Source organism: Parus major, chromosome 2, assembly GCF_001522545.3.
Source record: "Parus major isolate Abel chromosome 2, Parus_major1.1, whole genome shotgun sequence".
NCBI classification, from domain to species: domain Eukaryota; kingdom Metazoa; phylum Chordata; class Aves; order Passeriformes; family Paridae; genus Parus; species Parus major.
Window position 1 is genome coordinate 4,010,285 of NC_031769.1, and position 15,294 is coordinate 4,025,578.

The following is a 15,294-nucleotide window of genomic DNA, read 5'->3' on the forward strand; positions in this document are numbered from 1 at the left end:
TGCACTGAAAATCCTGCCAAGAGGAGGGATTGTACATGTATTTTTAGACTTCTTCTGCTAGCCAAGGTACATTTGGAGTGAAAGGAGGGAAATCTAGCCTGGATGTGCTGAAGGGAAAGCTGAGGAGTGTGTAGCATGTATGCACACATTCATCTGAGGAAAAAACGGGATGGGAAGCTACTAAAATTTCCTTTCCATTACTCTGGGGAGTGGAAAGGAGGCAGAAGTGAGGCTACTGGCAAAATTACAGCTGACAGAAAATGGGACTTCAGTACAAACTAAAACATAAAACCAGGTTTGTTTTTTCTGTAGAAAAACGTGAGTTACAATGGTCTGGAGTCAGTAGTGTCCAGATTGCATTTTACAAAGCAATTACTTTCTAAATATATCTTATGCCTTGAGAGATTGCATGTGTGTCCACACAAGTTCTCATCCTCACTCTGTGCTGCCTCAGTGAGCAGTTCTGGGGTTGTGCAATACTTGTACACGAGACCAGGACATAAATCACAGCATTCCTAAAACTACCAGATCAAAACTTGCAAGATTTAAAAAAAGTTCAAAGAATATATTGAAGAGAATCTAATTAAAGAGTGTTCTCTTCGACTGAATGAAAAGCACTCAGATATTCATATCTTTTTAGAAGAATTCAATATAGCTAAACTTTTAGGTGGTTCTTGAGGTTAAAAAGGTCTGTGACATTGCTATTTTAAATGCAGTGTTAAAGATTAATAAGCTCTATATGTGTTTATACTGTTTTTATTTTGAGTGCTAACACAGTATAAATAGAAAAATCTTCTAAGGAAATAAAACCAGCATTGAAGAGTTGAATATGTTTGAATATTGTCACAGTGTCAGACTGGTGATTTTTACCAGGAGAGCTGTTTCAGAGCTGTGGAGGCTGCTTGAATTTGGTGGAGTTTACATTGAGCATTTGTCTAGATTCAGAAATAAGTAAGGTGGGGGAAACAACAGTGGGCCTTGGATTCTAAATTGGTGAAATAAAATGTCCAGGAGTAACAAAATTGCCTCCCAGGAAAGAAAATAAAACCTGACAACCCACTGCTTAAATTCCTCTGCTGTTTCATTAAAGCTCTTTTTTTTGCATTAGTTTCACTGCCAGGTAGGAATTGCTTCAATTCTGTTAAGCTGCTGCTCAGATTGTCACTTAGTTAAATCTGCTCTCTCTTTTATGCTTTACTAATTATTTTTCACAGCACTGTTCACTTCTGGCTGGGCCCAGTCAGTTCATGTGTTGTGACCCTTTCCTTAAAAATGGACAAGGAAAATTGCACAATAATGTCAAGCAGTTACCACTAGAAATGAGTATAAAATGGTTTGGATCTACTTTCCTTATGTCTTTGCTGTTCAGTGGAGTCAGTACATGAAAACTGGTGATAAAGACTTCAGAGGAAGGAAAGGAATGAGGGAAGCTTCTGCTGGCTTCACTGCAATTCAGTGTTTTGTGTTGCTTCTGGCACATTCTGAAGCTGATGTGATAAGCCAACTTCCTTCTAATTAGGAATCTTGATTTTTGTAAATGCTGACCTGTTCAAAAGGAGGGAAAGAGGGGGAGGGTATTTTATGAAGTAGTTGAAAACACAGCACTGAAATTCTGTTCAGAGTAATTGTGATGTGTGAGACAATTCTTACTGTTACTATAATTTGCCTTTAGTAGAAAAAAAATGAAATCAGTGCTTCAGATTAATCAGTACTTCATGATGTGACTTGATGGTGCTTGACACATCAAGTGTTCTGTCACTTCTTCATGGGATTGGAAGAAACACCAAACTGAGTGTGGTTTTGATTAAACAGTTATTTTCAGTGCTGAATTCTATTCTGTAAGTGGGGGGGAGAAAAAAGCCCAAAAACTTCTTTAAAGTATTGAGTTCACTTTTAAACCTTCTACTCACAGAACAGCTGCTTGTCCAAGTGTGACTCTAATACTGGTAATGAATGGTCCATTCTGTCTCTAAAGTTCCAATACAACATTTTTTTCAATAATAACTTGTATTTACTGAAACTGTGGCATATTTGTTTTCCTTCAAATGCAGCAGCTATTCAGCACAGCAGAAGATGCATTGTAAGATGTGATATCTGTGACAATGGGTATATCAGCCTGCCTGCAGCTCAGATGCTGAGCCAGATTTGCCACTGGGAGCACAAAATATTCAGCCTCATGAACTCTTTCATAATTTTTTCCTGCCTCCTCAGCAGCAGGCAGCTCCCCAACACCTTCCAGCCACTTTTTTTTTCTTTTCTTCAGAGTGTTGGGAGAGAGAATTGTTTTTTGTTTTCTTCAGGATAAATCCAAATCTCAATTTTCATTCTTCAGTTAGCAACTTGACCCAATTTTTGTGTTTTCTGGATGTAAGTTTTTTCTTCTGGGTAAGTTTGTTACCTGACTTTTGAGGTGTTTGTGGACACAGATTTGATTCATTCAGGCATGAAGGGGCATCCAGATAAAGGTGAGAAAAGCAAGGTACAAACTCTTTTTCCCCCTTTGCTTTCAGTTGTGCTGGGTGAGGGAGCCCTGACAAGTCTGTAGGCACTTTGCCATTTCACTCCTAACCCACTTCCACTGGAGCCATCCTGGCTTTTGTTTCACAGCGAGATCCAGACCAGGCAGATGGCTCCAGATGATGAGATGAAGCATGAATGAGGAAAAGGATTCTCATACTTGTTGGGTTAGAGGAGAAGCTCTTGGTGCCCAGTTAACAGGAAAGAAGACAGAATTAGGAGGAGGGTTTTTCTGGGGGCAGCAGCTGCTCCCTCTGCTTTTCCTGTCACTGAATTTCCACCTCACTCCAAAAGCTTCCTTCTCCCCGTGCATGATGCCATCATGTCCCAGGTGATGGTGGGAAGCTGTGCAGATGCCCTGTGGTCGTGTCTCCAGCACTCTTCTCTGCTTCAGGGATCTCTATTTATACCACAGCACAGGGAAAAGGATCTTCTCTCTGTCCCACATGAATATGGCCCAGCAAAACGAGGAAAACAGCTTGTAGGGAGCAGTTCTGGAGGACAAGAGGAATCTGCTTCATGCTGGAGACCTGGAGGTGCAGCAGGAGTGTGGGCTCTGGGATGAGGACATCATTAATGACAGGCTTTCTGAGCAGACATGGAAATCACTCTCCAGTGTGGAGGAAGACAGTTGAGATTCATGTAAAACATTGTGCTTTTTCTCCTGCTTAACCTTTGCTGATTGGAGCAAGAAAATTCCACAGGTTTGGCTTTGTTGGTCACCATCAAGATGTGGTATGGAAGGTGTGTTTAGAAAACAAGATCTCCTCTCCACACCTGTGCTTGGTTCCTCTCTTTGCCCACTCCTTCTGACCCTCTTTGCCTCCCAAAAAGTCTTCTTTATTAAGAGACAAGCTTGAGAGTTTGTCAGATCACTCAAGTGTCAAATAATAACTGTACTACTGCTTTTAAAGAACCTGTCATGGTCTAGAGCAAGCTTGGTACTGAAGAAACTAATAGGATAACTCTGTTATTTTGGTCAGCTTCTTCTCTAAAGTGAAACAGCTCTCTATTTTTATCTTTGAGTACAGACTGTTGTGAATAAAAGCAAAATAGTGTGGCCTGTCACTTGGTGCTCATTGAGGCCACACATGACCATAGACAGTGTTAGTGAGGAGCACAGTGCTGGAAATTGTTGTTTCAAACTAACAATTATGCAGCTAAAGGAAAAGCTAGGATTTATCATTCCATCTGTATATAGCATGGAAAAAATAAAACCTGTGGGAAAAAAAAAACCTGATTTCAATGGCTGGGGACAAATCAGTTCCTGGGTTGTCTTAGGGATACAATAGGGGAGTTTTGGCATTCTAGGAACAGCTTTGTTCTGTTACCAACATCAGGAGCTCGTGGAAAGCCTTCAACAAATGCGGTCATCCGTCATCTCTTTCAAATGATGCTGTTTGACCCATTTCCCTTCCTGTTCCAAGGCTTTAGGAAATGAGGCAGGACACTTGTAAGAAGTTTCCCAGAGCAGGCTTGTTTTTAAGAAGCATTTGCCTGTTCCTGAACACTTTTGCTTTCCCAGCAGACTCTTGCACTCCTTTCTGCTTGTTTTTCCTGTTCTCATCACTCTTACTGCTGTTTTGATCTTTGCATAGGTATTTCTATGGTTCCTTGTAAGAAATTTGCTTGTTTCCCCCTTTTTTTAAATTTAATTTAAGAAATTCTGTGAGAAAAATTAGGCAAACAGTAATGCAAGTCCTTTAGCAACTTTGGTTTTAAGTTCCCATGCAAGTCAGTTCCACTCATGTCCACGGGACATTAACATGCTGAATTACTTTTTTTTTTCTATTCTTATTGCTATTACCCTGAGGAAAACTTGGATTCTTACCAACTTTTGTTTTTCTAGAAATCAGGTACTTTTTACTAGTGCCAAGTTTTTGATAGTTCATGGCAGTTGCTGCTCTCTAGTTGCTCTTTCAGCTTCTCAGGATTTTGGGCAAACTTCAGTAAAAAATTCTGCTGAGCAGTACTAAAAAGGAGCACTTTAAAAATAATATGGCATTATTTCTGTTTGTCAGTGATGTGTCAACACTGGTAGACTTGAAAACAAACAAGCAGGAGGCTCCTTCAGCTGGAAGAGGCTGTTCCAGTGTTGAAAACAGCCCTTTCAATAGTTCTCTGCTGGAGATCAGAGCCTGTGTTGTCCAAATAGCAAAGAATAAAATCATCTACCCAAGCAACATCTATGCTAGAAGGATCAGCTTCCCTTTTATTTTTATGTGCTATGCCCACCAGAAAACAAAGTTGATTTTGAAGGATTAGAGAGATTTGAAAATAGAGCTCCAGCTTCAAAAATTACGCGTTTGAGTGAGAGTTTGAGTGAGAGTTACACATTTCAGCCAGGCTTTGTGCATTTTGGAGCTGTCCTTGTTTCTGGATGTCTGAGGATGAGAAGGAAAGGTCAGGTTGGCCAAGAATTTCCTGCCTTCTCCCAAGTGTAGTGCAAAAGTGAGGCCACAGGAACAGCACTGGTACTGCTGGCTGAGGAAAGTGGGATTCCTCAGATCAGGACATCATCATGTCCTTCTCAGACATTTTGCTGTTGCCCAAGTGAAAATGCTGTTTTTTCAAATGAAGTTGAGTTCAAGGAGTGGGGTTCTGCCCTGCTGCCAGGCTCTGGCTCAGCCTCTTGCTGCTGCAGTGAAAATTGACAAATATACCCATTAGTAGATCTTAAAGCTGAAAAAGTTCCAGTAAATACAGGTACTTTCTTTTTGCCATCTCTTATTAATCATAGCATGGGTTTTATCAGTCCAGTCTCCTAAAAATCATAAATGCCAGTATACTAACAGATCATTTCAGCAACTAAAATGCAAAATCCTGTTTTTATTTTTATTTTTTTTTACCCTGGTTTCTTGAATACTTTGAACTTTTGGTTTAAAAATGTTTTGAGTGCTACATTTACTGCTCCAGACCTTTGTTCTACCCTTTAAAAGCCATTACCTTTACAGTGATTTTTTTTTTTTCTTTTTCCCCAGGGTGACCAGATGCAGGTCATGCCTATACCAAGTGTATGTATTTTTATCCCTTTTTCTTTTAATAATTTTCATGACTTTTGCTTTGATTCATTTTATGTTGCAGTCTAACAGGTCTGTTTTGTGTTGCATGTTAACAAAAAGGATTTTGTGTTCTGTCTGTATTGTTGTATCCCCAGAGGTGAACTGAGCTGCATGTCTTCTGCAGGGACTGAAAGAAGAGTTTGGGTTTTAGCTGGGTTTCATCTGAGTTTTTAGCATTTTGAAAACACATGAAGTAGTCTGAAAGTTATTTATTTTAATAGAGGCAAAAGGTGACTCATCATCACCATGTGAGACACAAAGACCTTTTCCTTTCATTTTCCCCTATATTCCAGTTGAAAAGAAGAGTTGGAAACTGCATAATTTATTTGAAATAAGTCACGTTAAGAAAACAGAGCACACTGACTATTGCTCATTACTGCACTTGTTTGAGATGATGCTCTTGGTATCAGCTGCTGCTTTATGGGCCTTAATATTTCTGTTTATCTTCCCTGGATTAAACCTGGAATGCTGCTTGGCATCTGAATTATTTTTCAAAGCTAAATAAAAGGAAGAAAAAAACCCAAGTCCTCCAAAGTGAAGCTTTTAATTTAATTAGTTTTAACCTTTTTTGGTCAAAAAGCTGCTCTTGTTTTTTTACAAGGATGAAGGCTTTGTAAAGCTGAAAGGATTTTTTTTTTTTTTTTGAGCTCCTTTGCTGTTTACAATACTTCATCATTGCAGAGTTTCCCAGAAAATAGCAGTGCTGATGTGTGGAGATAATGACCCAGCCCTCTTGTCTGAGATATTTGGTTGCCTTTAAAGACCTGGATATTCCCCAAGATGCCATTCTTTTTCTTCTTTCCCTTCCTTCTCACGTAGCCCAGCATTCCAAAACCTGCTGTAAGAAGCCCCCCTGTCTGTGCAGCAGTGCCAGGAGATCCCTGTGACTGCACATCTTCCCTCTCCCAGCAGTTTTTCTTGGATTTGAGACCTGTTGGAAATTCCTCTTCATTGCTTCCCTGTTATTTCTGACATGGCTCCTGCATGGTGTGTATGCAGACAGGCATGGACATGCATGGGATTTGTATTCCTGCGAGTCTAGGAATAGAAAACCTCAAATGGAAATCAGAAAATACTGATTTTCAAACTACTTTTCTTTTTTACATACCTGCCAAATTCTGTTAGGTGACTGTAGTTGCTCCACTGGGAATTGTTGGAACATGAAACATGTTCTGGCTGTGCTCTGACCTGGAATGAAAACCTTTCCCAAGAGTGACTGTAGCTACCAACAGAATAAGAATTCAAACAGAACCAAATTTTGGAAGGAGAAATGACTAGAACTTAGGTACAGAAATTAAATCAGGTGCTTTGTAAGAACACTGTCTTTGCAGTGTTAAACAGTGCTCTGTTAGATTTGGGCAGTGGTAGGAAAAATGAATGATTCAAGAAGGGATATCTATTTTTTTTTCCCTCCTTTTTTTGTTTTAAGCTCAGCTGTAATTTTGCAAACATCCATTCCCAGCATTAACAAGGCAGTAAAATTAACTTATCCCTACACTCATGATGTAGAGTTCTGAGGGAGCAGGTGACTTTAAACACTCCATCCCCTTGTCCAGTGCCATCTGATGCTTCTCCTGGCAGCAGGACAGGGGAGAGTGTTTGGGCAGCCGTGGCCCTTGGGCACTGGTGTGACATTTCCTCCCCAGTATCAAAGTGCTGCTGGCTCTCTGGAACCAGAATCATCATCTAAATAAAGGCACGAGGGAGCTGCAGGAAGTGCTGGGAAGGAAAAATGCAGGGTTATGTTAGGAAAAACACCTGAAATTAAAGTGTTGCTCTGCTGGTCTTAGGAGGGGTGTTGGTCCTGAGCATTGGTTTGCTCCAAGACAACTCTGATTTTGTGTTTCAGACCCATTAAGGCAGAAATTCTTGATTCTCTGCTGCCTAGGGATGAGAACTGGGCTGTGTGAACTGCAGTGTCCTGTACAGACCAGGAGAAAAATCTTCCAAAGAGACAGAGCTTGGACACAATTAAGTGGACTTGTTGCAAATGCCATCAGTTCAAGTGTTTAGAAATTTCCTGAGTGACTCTAAATGAGCTCTGCCCACTCCCCACTTTCAAATTGAAGCCTCCAGTCTAAATATGAGGATTTCTGGAGCTTTATTGTGCTTTTTTTATCGTGTGTGAAACCTGGCAGTGTGCTGAGGTCACCTGTTTGAAAGCTTCCATTGCTTTATGTGCGTTTTGCATTGCTTTTATTTGCATTTGTGTGTGCAGTTCAGTGAAATGGATCTTCTGCTCGATCAGATTTGTCTTGTATTAATTGCACTGAATTTAAAAGTTTGACTTAAGATGAATTTTCTCTTGGTTATTGATAAAGATGACAGCTAAACAAGAAATATTCCAGCTTCTAGTTAAGTTTTTCAGAAAATAGAAACAGCATTACTCTGAGTTATTTTAAATATGAACTTTACCATGTTTATAGTTCATATTTTGAAACTGTTTCCAGATAAGGCATAGGTTAAACAGCAGCATAATTGATAATTTTCCTAATACTGCAAAATTAATTATTTTTAGGGCTGAAATAACCACAAAATTTTTAAAAAGGCAAACCCAAAACATTCCCAGCTGATGTATTTCGATAGACCTGATTAAAAATCTGTTAAATGTAGCTCAGGATGCCCAAGTTTTCATGGATTTTATTCAGCTTTGTTTGGAAAGGAGTATGGTAGACAAATCAGAAAATCATACAATGGTTTGGGTTGGAAGGAACTTTAAAATATTATCTCATCCCAACCCCCAAATCAAAGCAGACCCATAGCAGCTTCACTATTTTATATTATTTTGAATTAAGAGGTTGATGGAAGTACAAAGCCACGCTCATGCAACATCTTAACTGAGATGTTGTCAAACTTCTCTTAAACAACTCTTAAATGAGTTGGAGTGTCCACTTCTTTTGTTCAGTTTAAAATTCCACTGTTAACCAGTGGTATCAAAATTATCCCTCAGAATCCCTGCAGAAGTTAAATCTTAGCACAGGGATATTGGGGTTTTTTTTAACCACTTGTCCTCACCTACATTAGCTAAATCCTTATTATAACTTTTTTCTAGAAGAAATTTTGGGAACTGCCAGTTCCACAGGAGGAGCTGGCATCTTCTGGCAGCTGTGTTTTAAGTAGGAATAATTTACCTTCTGTAGGAGTGTATTTCTGCACATAACTCTTGGGAGAAGCTGTTAGCCCTGCAGAGTGCAGCCCAGAGCGTGAGGAGGACACAAACACTGAATTAATGTGCTGCACTTGGGCTTGACAGCACTGCCAGGACAGAGAGGCAAAAAAAAATAAAGGCTTATTAATTCTGATACCTATCTCTGTGGGAAGTACAGGCCTACAGGGAGGAAAGCTGATGATTGTTCTATACAGTGAATTTCTGCAAGATTTGTGTTGACCAGCTGTTTATGCTTCAACCAGAAGTCCTGTTCTCTTGCCGCCACCATCCCCTTTTTTTTGTTTTGTTTTCTTAGGGAATATACTATTTCCACGGGACTGAAGCAGTGCAGCAGTCGTTTCACTACAAGGTCTGTTGAGCTGATCAGCAGAAATGCATAAATCCCAAACAGTGACTAGTTTAACTTGTGTGCAGTTTGTGTCTTGTTGGAATTGAAGAGAAAACCAGTGAGATACCACGTGTAATTTTTCTGCTGAGTTCTGTGGAAGGCTCTGGCCTTTTGGGGGAGTGTTGCATAGTAAATATGAGTTGCTGTTAGCCACAATTAAATATTATTAATCATCTCAGGTGTCTTTAAACTGTGTGTGTGTAAAAAAATATAGAAGACATTATCAAACTTCCACATTATTAAACTTCCACAGCTATTCACTGTTAACTGTGATGGAAATCTGGTATTTAGAACTTTTTGTGGGGATGTCTCCATTAGTGAGAAAATTAAAACACAGTGTTGAGTAATGCTTGTTTCTGCCTAAAAGCTTTGCTACCCTTGACAGGTGGAAATTGCTTTAGATCAGAAAGCTGGAACAGCAAAACAAATGGGCTGGTACTTTGCATACAAATCCTTTCAAGTTCCTAAAAGCCTCAAAAACGCCACCCTTGCTCCCAAGTCCTTCACCAGCTATTTAGCAGCCTCACAACTTGTATTGACTTCAGCTTCAGAATAATTTCCTTATCCCCATTATCAGAGGGTGAATTCTCTCTCAGTTGAGGGCGACAGCATTGCAATTTGTGAAATGGAAAATTTGTTTCTTCTGACCTTCAAAAGGTGTGAATTGAAGGAAAGAAGATCAGATTGAACTCAGGATGCCAAAGCTTGTGGGAGACTTGGTTGTGCCCTTGCTAGATGAAGTTAGGTCAGTAATTGCACACCATCTCCTAAAGTGCTGAGAAGGGAGAGGAGCTCCAGCAGTAACCAGAATCCCTGTGCAGGTACCACAGGTAAATTGTGCCTCTCCCAGCCACTGCTTTTGAGAAAGAAGAGGTGAAAAGAACAGTCTTGGATCTCCTTACTGTGCATTCAGGGAATTTGGGCTCTCAGAGATGAAAGTTCCTGCATTTTGTAGTCCTTGGTGTGAGTCCATTCTTTCCTTGGTGATAAATGCAACAGTTTTCAGCTAAAAAATTAAGATACCTGTGGTAAGACAATGCTGATATTTTTCATATGTATATTTTTATATGGAAGAATATATATTTCCATAGATATAGATATTTTCAATTTGATAAGGAATTCACATAACAGAAGGAATTTCTGGCTTTGAACTGCTTGTGCAGATTAATGTGGTCAAAAATTCAGAGGAGATAAGGTTTGAGTACAACAATAAACTGAACTATTAATTTTTTTAAAACAGAATATTTAAGATTTCTTGGGATGTTCCTGCCTTTTTTCATCTTCAAAGACAAGAAGTATTAGAACGTGGGTTCTGAAGATCATTGTTTTTAAATGGGTTGGATTTTTATTTCAACAAGCTTTTCATTTATTTAGGCTGTACGTTTCGAACCTTCTTAATCTGAAGAACTGAGTTGGGGTGCTAAATACCTTTCAGGCTTTGAATAGGAGAGAAACAGAAATTCTTTAGCTCTTTTTCTTGCTGCCAACAAGCAGAGGTGGAGCTGAAGCAGCTGTGGGGCTGTCCATACCCTAGCCAGGGTGCTGTATCAATTTCAGCCTGGTCAGGTGGCTGTGGTGGGTGGATGAGGCATTGGGCAGGAGCTGTTTTAATTAATTAATTAACTGTCAGATGTGTGCTGAGAGGAAATGCACTGAGACAAGGGGGTGGTAGGCAGGGCAGCTTCCAGCTGGGTGGGAACTCTTGTCAATGTTAATTGTAAGGAACAACATCAACTTCAGTGAACACTCCTAAAAATCCAAAAAAACCTCCTTTCTTAACACCTAATTTAAGTCCAGAATCTGATCTGTTAGGTGCTTTATTTAAAGAGCTCATTAGGCCTCATTGGCCAGTATCTATCAACATCTGGCCACATCTGTCAAGGTGACATTTGAATTCGGGCAGTGGTTGATAATCTGTCCTGGCTGCTGAAGGGTGTCCAGAGGTGTCACCTGTGTCACCCCTGCCTGCACAGGGATGGCCTCAGATCTCTGCCAGCACCTCTGCAAAGGGCCACAGGAAAGATAAATGATGAATCCTTACCAGAGTGACAGTGAACAGATAAAAAAATAGGAAAAGAATGGAGTTAGAGTTGTGTATCCAAGTCTAAATTAATTTAATTTCCTCTCAGTCTTGAGCTTCTCCCTATAGATGCTTTTCTAAACAGCTAATCCTTTTCCTTCATTAAAAAAAAAAAAAAATCTGAGTGGCAGCAGTGTTTCAGCTCCAAATGGAAGCGTTCTGTCCCATTTCTGTGATTTCAGAAACTATCCAGTACCAAAATCTAAAGCAACATATTTTTATCACAAACTGGGGTGTTGAAGTGGGAAATGACCCAAAGAATATGAGGCTGTCTGCAGTACTTTCAGAAAAAAATTGTCAATTCATGGGATTGGTGCTGTTTTTAGTAAGGGCAGTGTGCTGTTAGAAGAGCCCAGTTTAGGTTCTTCACTGCAGTTTTAATGCCTTGACTGGGAGCATGATTCACATGGAAGTTGATCACCACCCTCAGAAGTGGTAAAAACAAGAGTGAAGACATGTACTGGAAGATTAAATAAGTAGTGCTGTCTTCCATCAGGATGGATTCCTCAATTTCAGCATTTTTCATGGCAAACAGAAGTAATGATTTGTGTAAATGTCCATCAGCCTGATCTGGCTGCAAATGGCATTGACTGGAAATAGGATAACAGCAGCAGCCAAAACCAGGCATTGGGAAAGGAGCCACTGGAAAAAGATGTTGTATCAGATATCCTGTTTTTATGATTTTATTTATTTAATTTTTTTTAGATAGTGGTAGTGTTTTACCATTTTAATTTCCAGTGCTTTGGAGGTCATTCAAAATAAGTCTCTAATTTAAAAAAGAAAAGTCTGTATGGGTATTGCAATTGCATGAGCCATTAATATCCATACATGTACTTGGGATGAGCCCAGAAAAGCATTGGATTTCAAATCATGTATTCCAGCTCCCAGTAATTACTTGAATAGCAATGTTGACAAAAGGGTGCCCCTTCCATAGAGGTTTTACTTTTTTTTGTTGTCTTCCTCTTTTCTTTTTATTTATAGCCACCAGCTAAATACCTCCTGCCAGAACTGACAGCATCAGACTATGGGAAGAAGTGTGTGGTCATTGATTTAGATGAAACTTTAGTGCACAGTTCATTTAAGGTAAGTAAATTCAAAAGGGATCTCTTGCAGCTTGAATCTGTCAGTGAATGCTGCAGGAACTGTTAAACCTTTTAACACTTGAACTCCTCTTACATCCTCTGCCTGGGAGTCCTCATTGCCTCTCCTGTGATTATTCATCCTAATTAATAATTGATTATTCGTCAATAATCATATGTTTAATGATCCTAAGGATCATTAATAATCCTAATTAGCTCTCAGGGTAGTAACAAGTGAGATTGCTGTATTATTTTATTTTACTTTTTATTTTTTTATTTTTTTAATTTTTATTTTATTTTTAATTTTATTTTATTTTTAATTTTTATTTTTTATTTATTTTTATTTTTATCTTTTATTTTTTTGAGACAATCCCACTGACTGCAGCAAGGCCTGGAATAGGTATTGACTCCATGGCTTGAAGTATTCTACCAAAGACCTTTGCTTTGGACAGGTCCAGGATTTGTTGCTTTGAAGATAGGGTTTTGTTTTTGCAGTTCAAATGATGCCATAGTTAGTGTAGGAGAACCAGCACAGCTTTATGCTGGGTTAGGTGTAAACTTAAACCAGGAGATTTTGGGCACCAGTGGTGGCTCTTCTCTCTTGCTGGAGGATGTTGTTTTCTGTCCTGATCACAGTAATTGCTTTTAGACATTTAGTTTTCAGAGCAGAAAAGCAAATACCATTTGGGTGTTGCTGGTGAGTCAGTCATCTTCAAGAAGCAACTCCTGTAACCCTTCAGAGTTCAGTATGTGGTGACAGTACTGGTATTTTTTCTGTTGTTTAACTAGGGATGAAATTAGGAGACTTCAGAAATACAAAGAGTCTAAATTGCCTTAGGGTAGCATTTCTGATTAGTACACCAAATACTGATAAAGTATCTGCTGGTTTTATACAGTGGAGAATTTGTAAGAATTAAAAATGTTAAAATAAAAACCTTACTACTACCAAAACAGATTAAACACCCTTACAGTCTTCTAGGTGTTTGCACCCCATTTTTCACTGGAAGCATCAACTCCACTTTTTAATCCTTCACGTGTTAGTTGCCAGTATTTAAAATGCAAACTTGTAATTCATGCTGTGGTTAGAATTTGGCAGCAGCCTCCCTTTATTGACTTAAAGAAAACCTTATATGGAAATATTAGAACAAATATTCCTGTGCCTCAAACCAAAATGAAGATTTTATTTTTTTTTTCTCTGTCTTTACTGTGCCTGATGGTGCAGAACAATTCATGGTGGTGTGCAGGAACCTCCCAGCCTTAGTACCAGATTTGTTCCCAGACTGAGCTTGCTCTAGAGAGCTTTACAGGGAGATAAAAACCACATCTGGACTGGGAAAGGAGGAGCCATTCCTTCCTATTTAAACAAGAGTCAAAAAGAAGAAGGGAAAGCTGAATTTAAAAGTCTAATTGTGTATAATAAAAATGAAGCATTAGGTTTATTGTTACCTGAAAGGTGAAAATACAGGCTTGCTTTCTGAGTGCTGTGGGTAATTTTTTTCTGGTTTTGAAACAAAATGAGATTCAGTTTTGGTGGTTATTACCTTTTTAACCATTTTAAAGAAATGCATGTTTAATGGTTGACACAGTTGCAATTCTCTCTGGTAGGACTGAGGTTTGCAGAGTGTTTCTTAGCAGGCTCCTTTTAGTCCTCCCATTCATTCAAATAATATTTAATGGGTATTTAAATGATGTTCAGTAGATGTTTAAGAAAAACCAAAATATTTTTCTGCTTGATGATGAGCACTGAATAACGTTTTGTGTGAGGGAAAGAAAACTGGTTCTTTCTGTGTGAGGTCATAGAGTTGGGCAGATGTTGGAGTTTGTGCAGTGTTTGAGTCTTGGGGGTTACAATGGATGTTATTTCAATATGAAACCCTGTGATTATGGGGGTGTGTGAGACAAAACCAAGTGCTGGAGGAAGTGAATTTAGTTGTTTAGTGGCTGGCACTGCCCAGTGGTGCTCTTTGGGTTTTGTTTCATGAAGGGAAATTCTTCAGCTGAATTAAGACCATTAATTGTTATCAGAAATAACGATGCAGTCCAGCAGAGCAGGGCTTTGAACACCTCTGTGCACCCTGCTCTGCCTGGATAGTCAAGTTACTTCTGTAAATTTGTAGTTTGTAAGGGTTTTGGGGGTATTTTGGGGATTTTTCTTCCACTAAAACCTGCTCTAACCAGGTAGGTCCCCACTTAAAAGCTGGAAAAGCATACATAAATTTGAGAGTTTTAGTACAAAAGGCTTTATTTAAAACACCTGATACTTCAGAATTCGTAATTCTGTTATGAAATAGGCTTCATATTTCAAATGCAGATTACATGTTTTTTTGACACAACCAGAGAGGCAGAATATTTAAAGTGCTCTTTATGAAAGCAGCAACATCTGAGGGAGGGTAATTCTCATCTTTTTATGCCCCTGCATATTTGTGAAGCTTTAAGGAGGTACTAGTCTTTCATGTTAGGTGCATATTAAAGGAGTAAAGTTTGGAGTTCTTTGGCAAGAGTAAAAAAGGAAGAGATAGACAGGTTAGTTATCATTCCCATCATAAAACAATAATAGAAAAAAATAATAAATTCTTAAATCAAGGAGATGTAAACATGGTTTTGTATAAAATGCATCAAACCACATGCAAGCCTGGAATGTAGTCCTATTCAAAACTGGCAGTGAAACACCTTTAGAACATTAAAAGTGCTGAAAGTTTTGTTGTTTTTTTTTTAAAAAAAGGGTTCTAACTGAGCTGAAGATTTTCAGTGGAAAAGCATTGCCTTCTTCCAGGTGGTTCCCACTGGAGGCATGGATGTGCTTCATGTGCACAGCACCACAAAGCTTTACCCAGCAAAGTGCTGCAGACTTTTCTCCTCTTTTCCCTCCCTGAGGAGCACAGAGCTCCAGTCCATGCTCCTTTCCTCACCACCAGTGCCAACAAGAGAGCAACACAATACCTGAAGTACAGGTGGGGGAAACAAATGTGTAGCTGGGAATAGTTTGGTTACAAAGTCTG

General features: G+C 39.1%; 1 protein-coding gene across 11 annotated transcripts in view; it reads left to right on the top strand.

The window, feature by feature from the left end:
* The window catches only part of CTDSPL (CTD small phosphatase like), a 79,612-nt gene that overhangs the window by 46,705 nt on the left and 17,613 nt on the right, over positions 1–15,294 (top strand). For 4 of the 11 annotated variants that reach the window (XM_015618143.2, XM_015618144.2, XM_015618148.2 and 1 more), the window contains exons 3-5: positions 5,499–5,531; positions 9,044–9,097; positions 12,198–12,299. In XM_015618143.2, coding sequence (XP_015473629.1) covers positions 5,499–5,531; positions 9,044–9,097; positions 12,198–12,299 — 189 coding nt within the window. The remainder of the gene's footprint in view (positions 1–5,498; positions 5,532–9,043; positions 9,098–12,197; positions 12,300–15,294) is intronic. The other 7 variants (XM_015618147.2, XM_015618149.2, XM_015618151.2 and 4 more) reach the window with 3 other exon arrangements.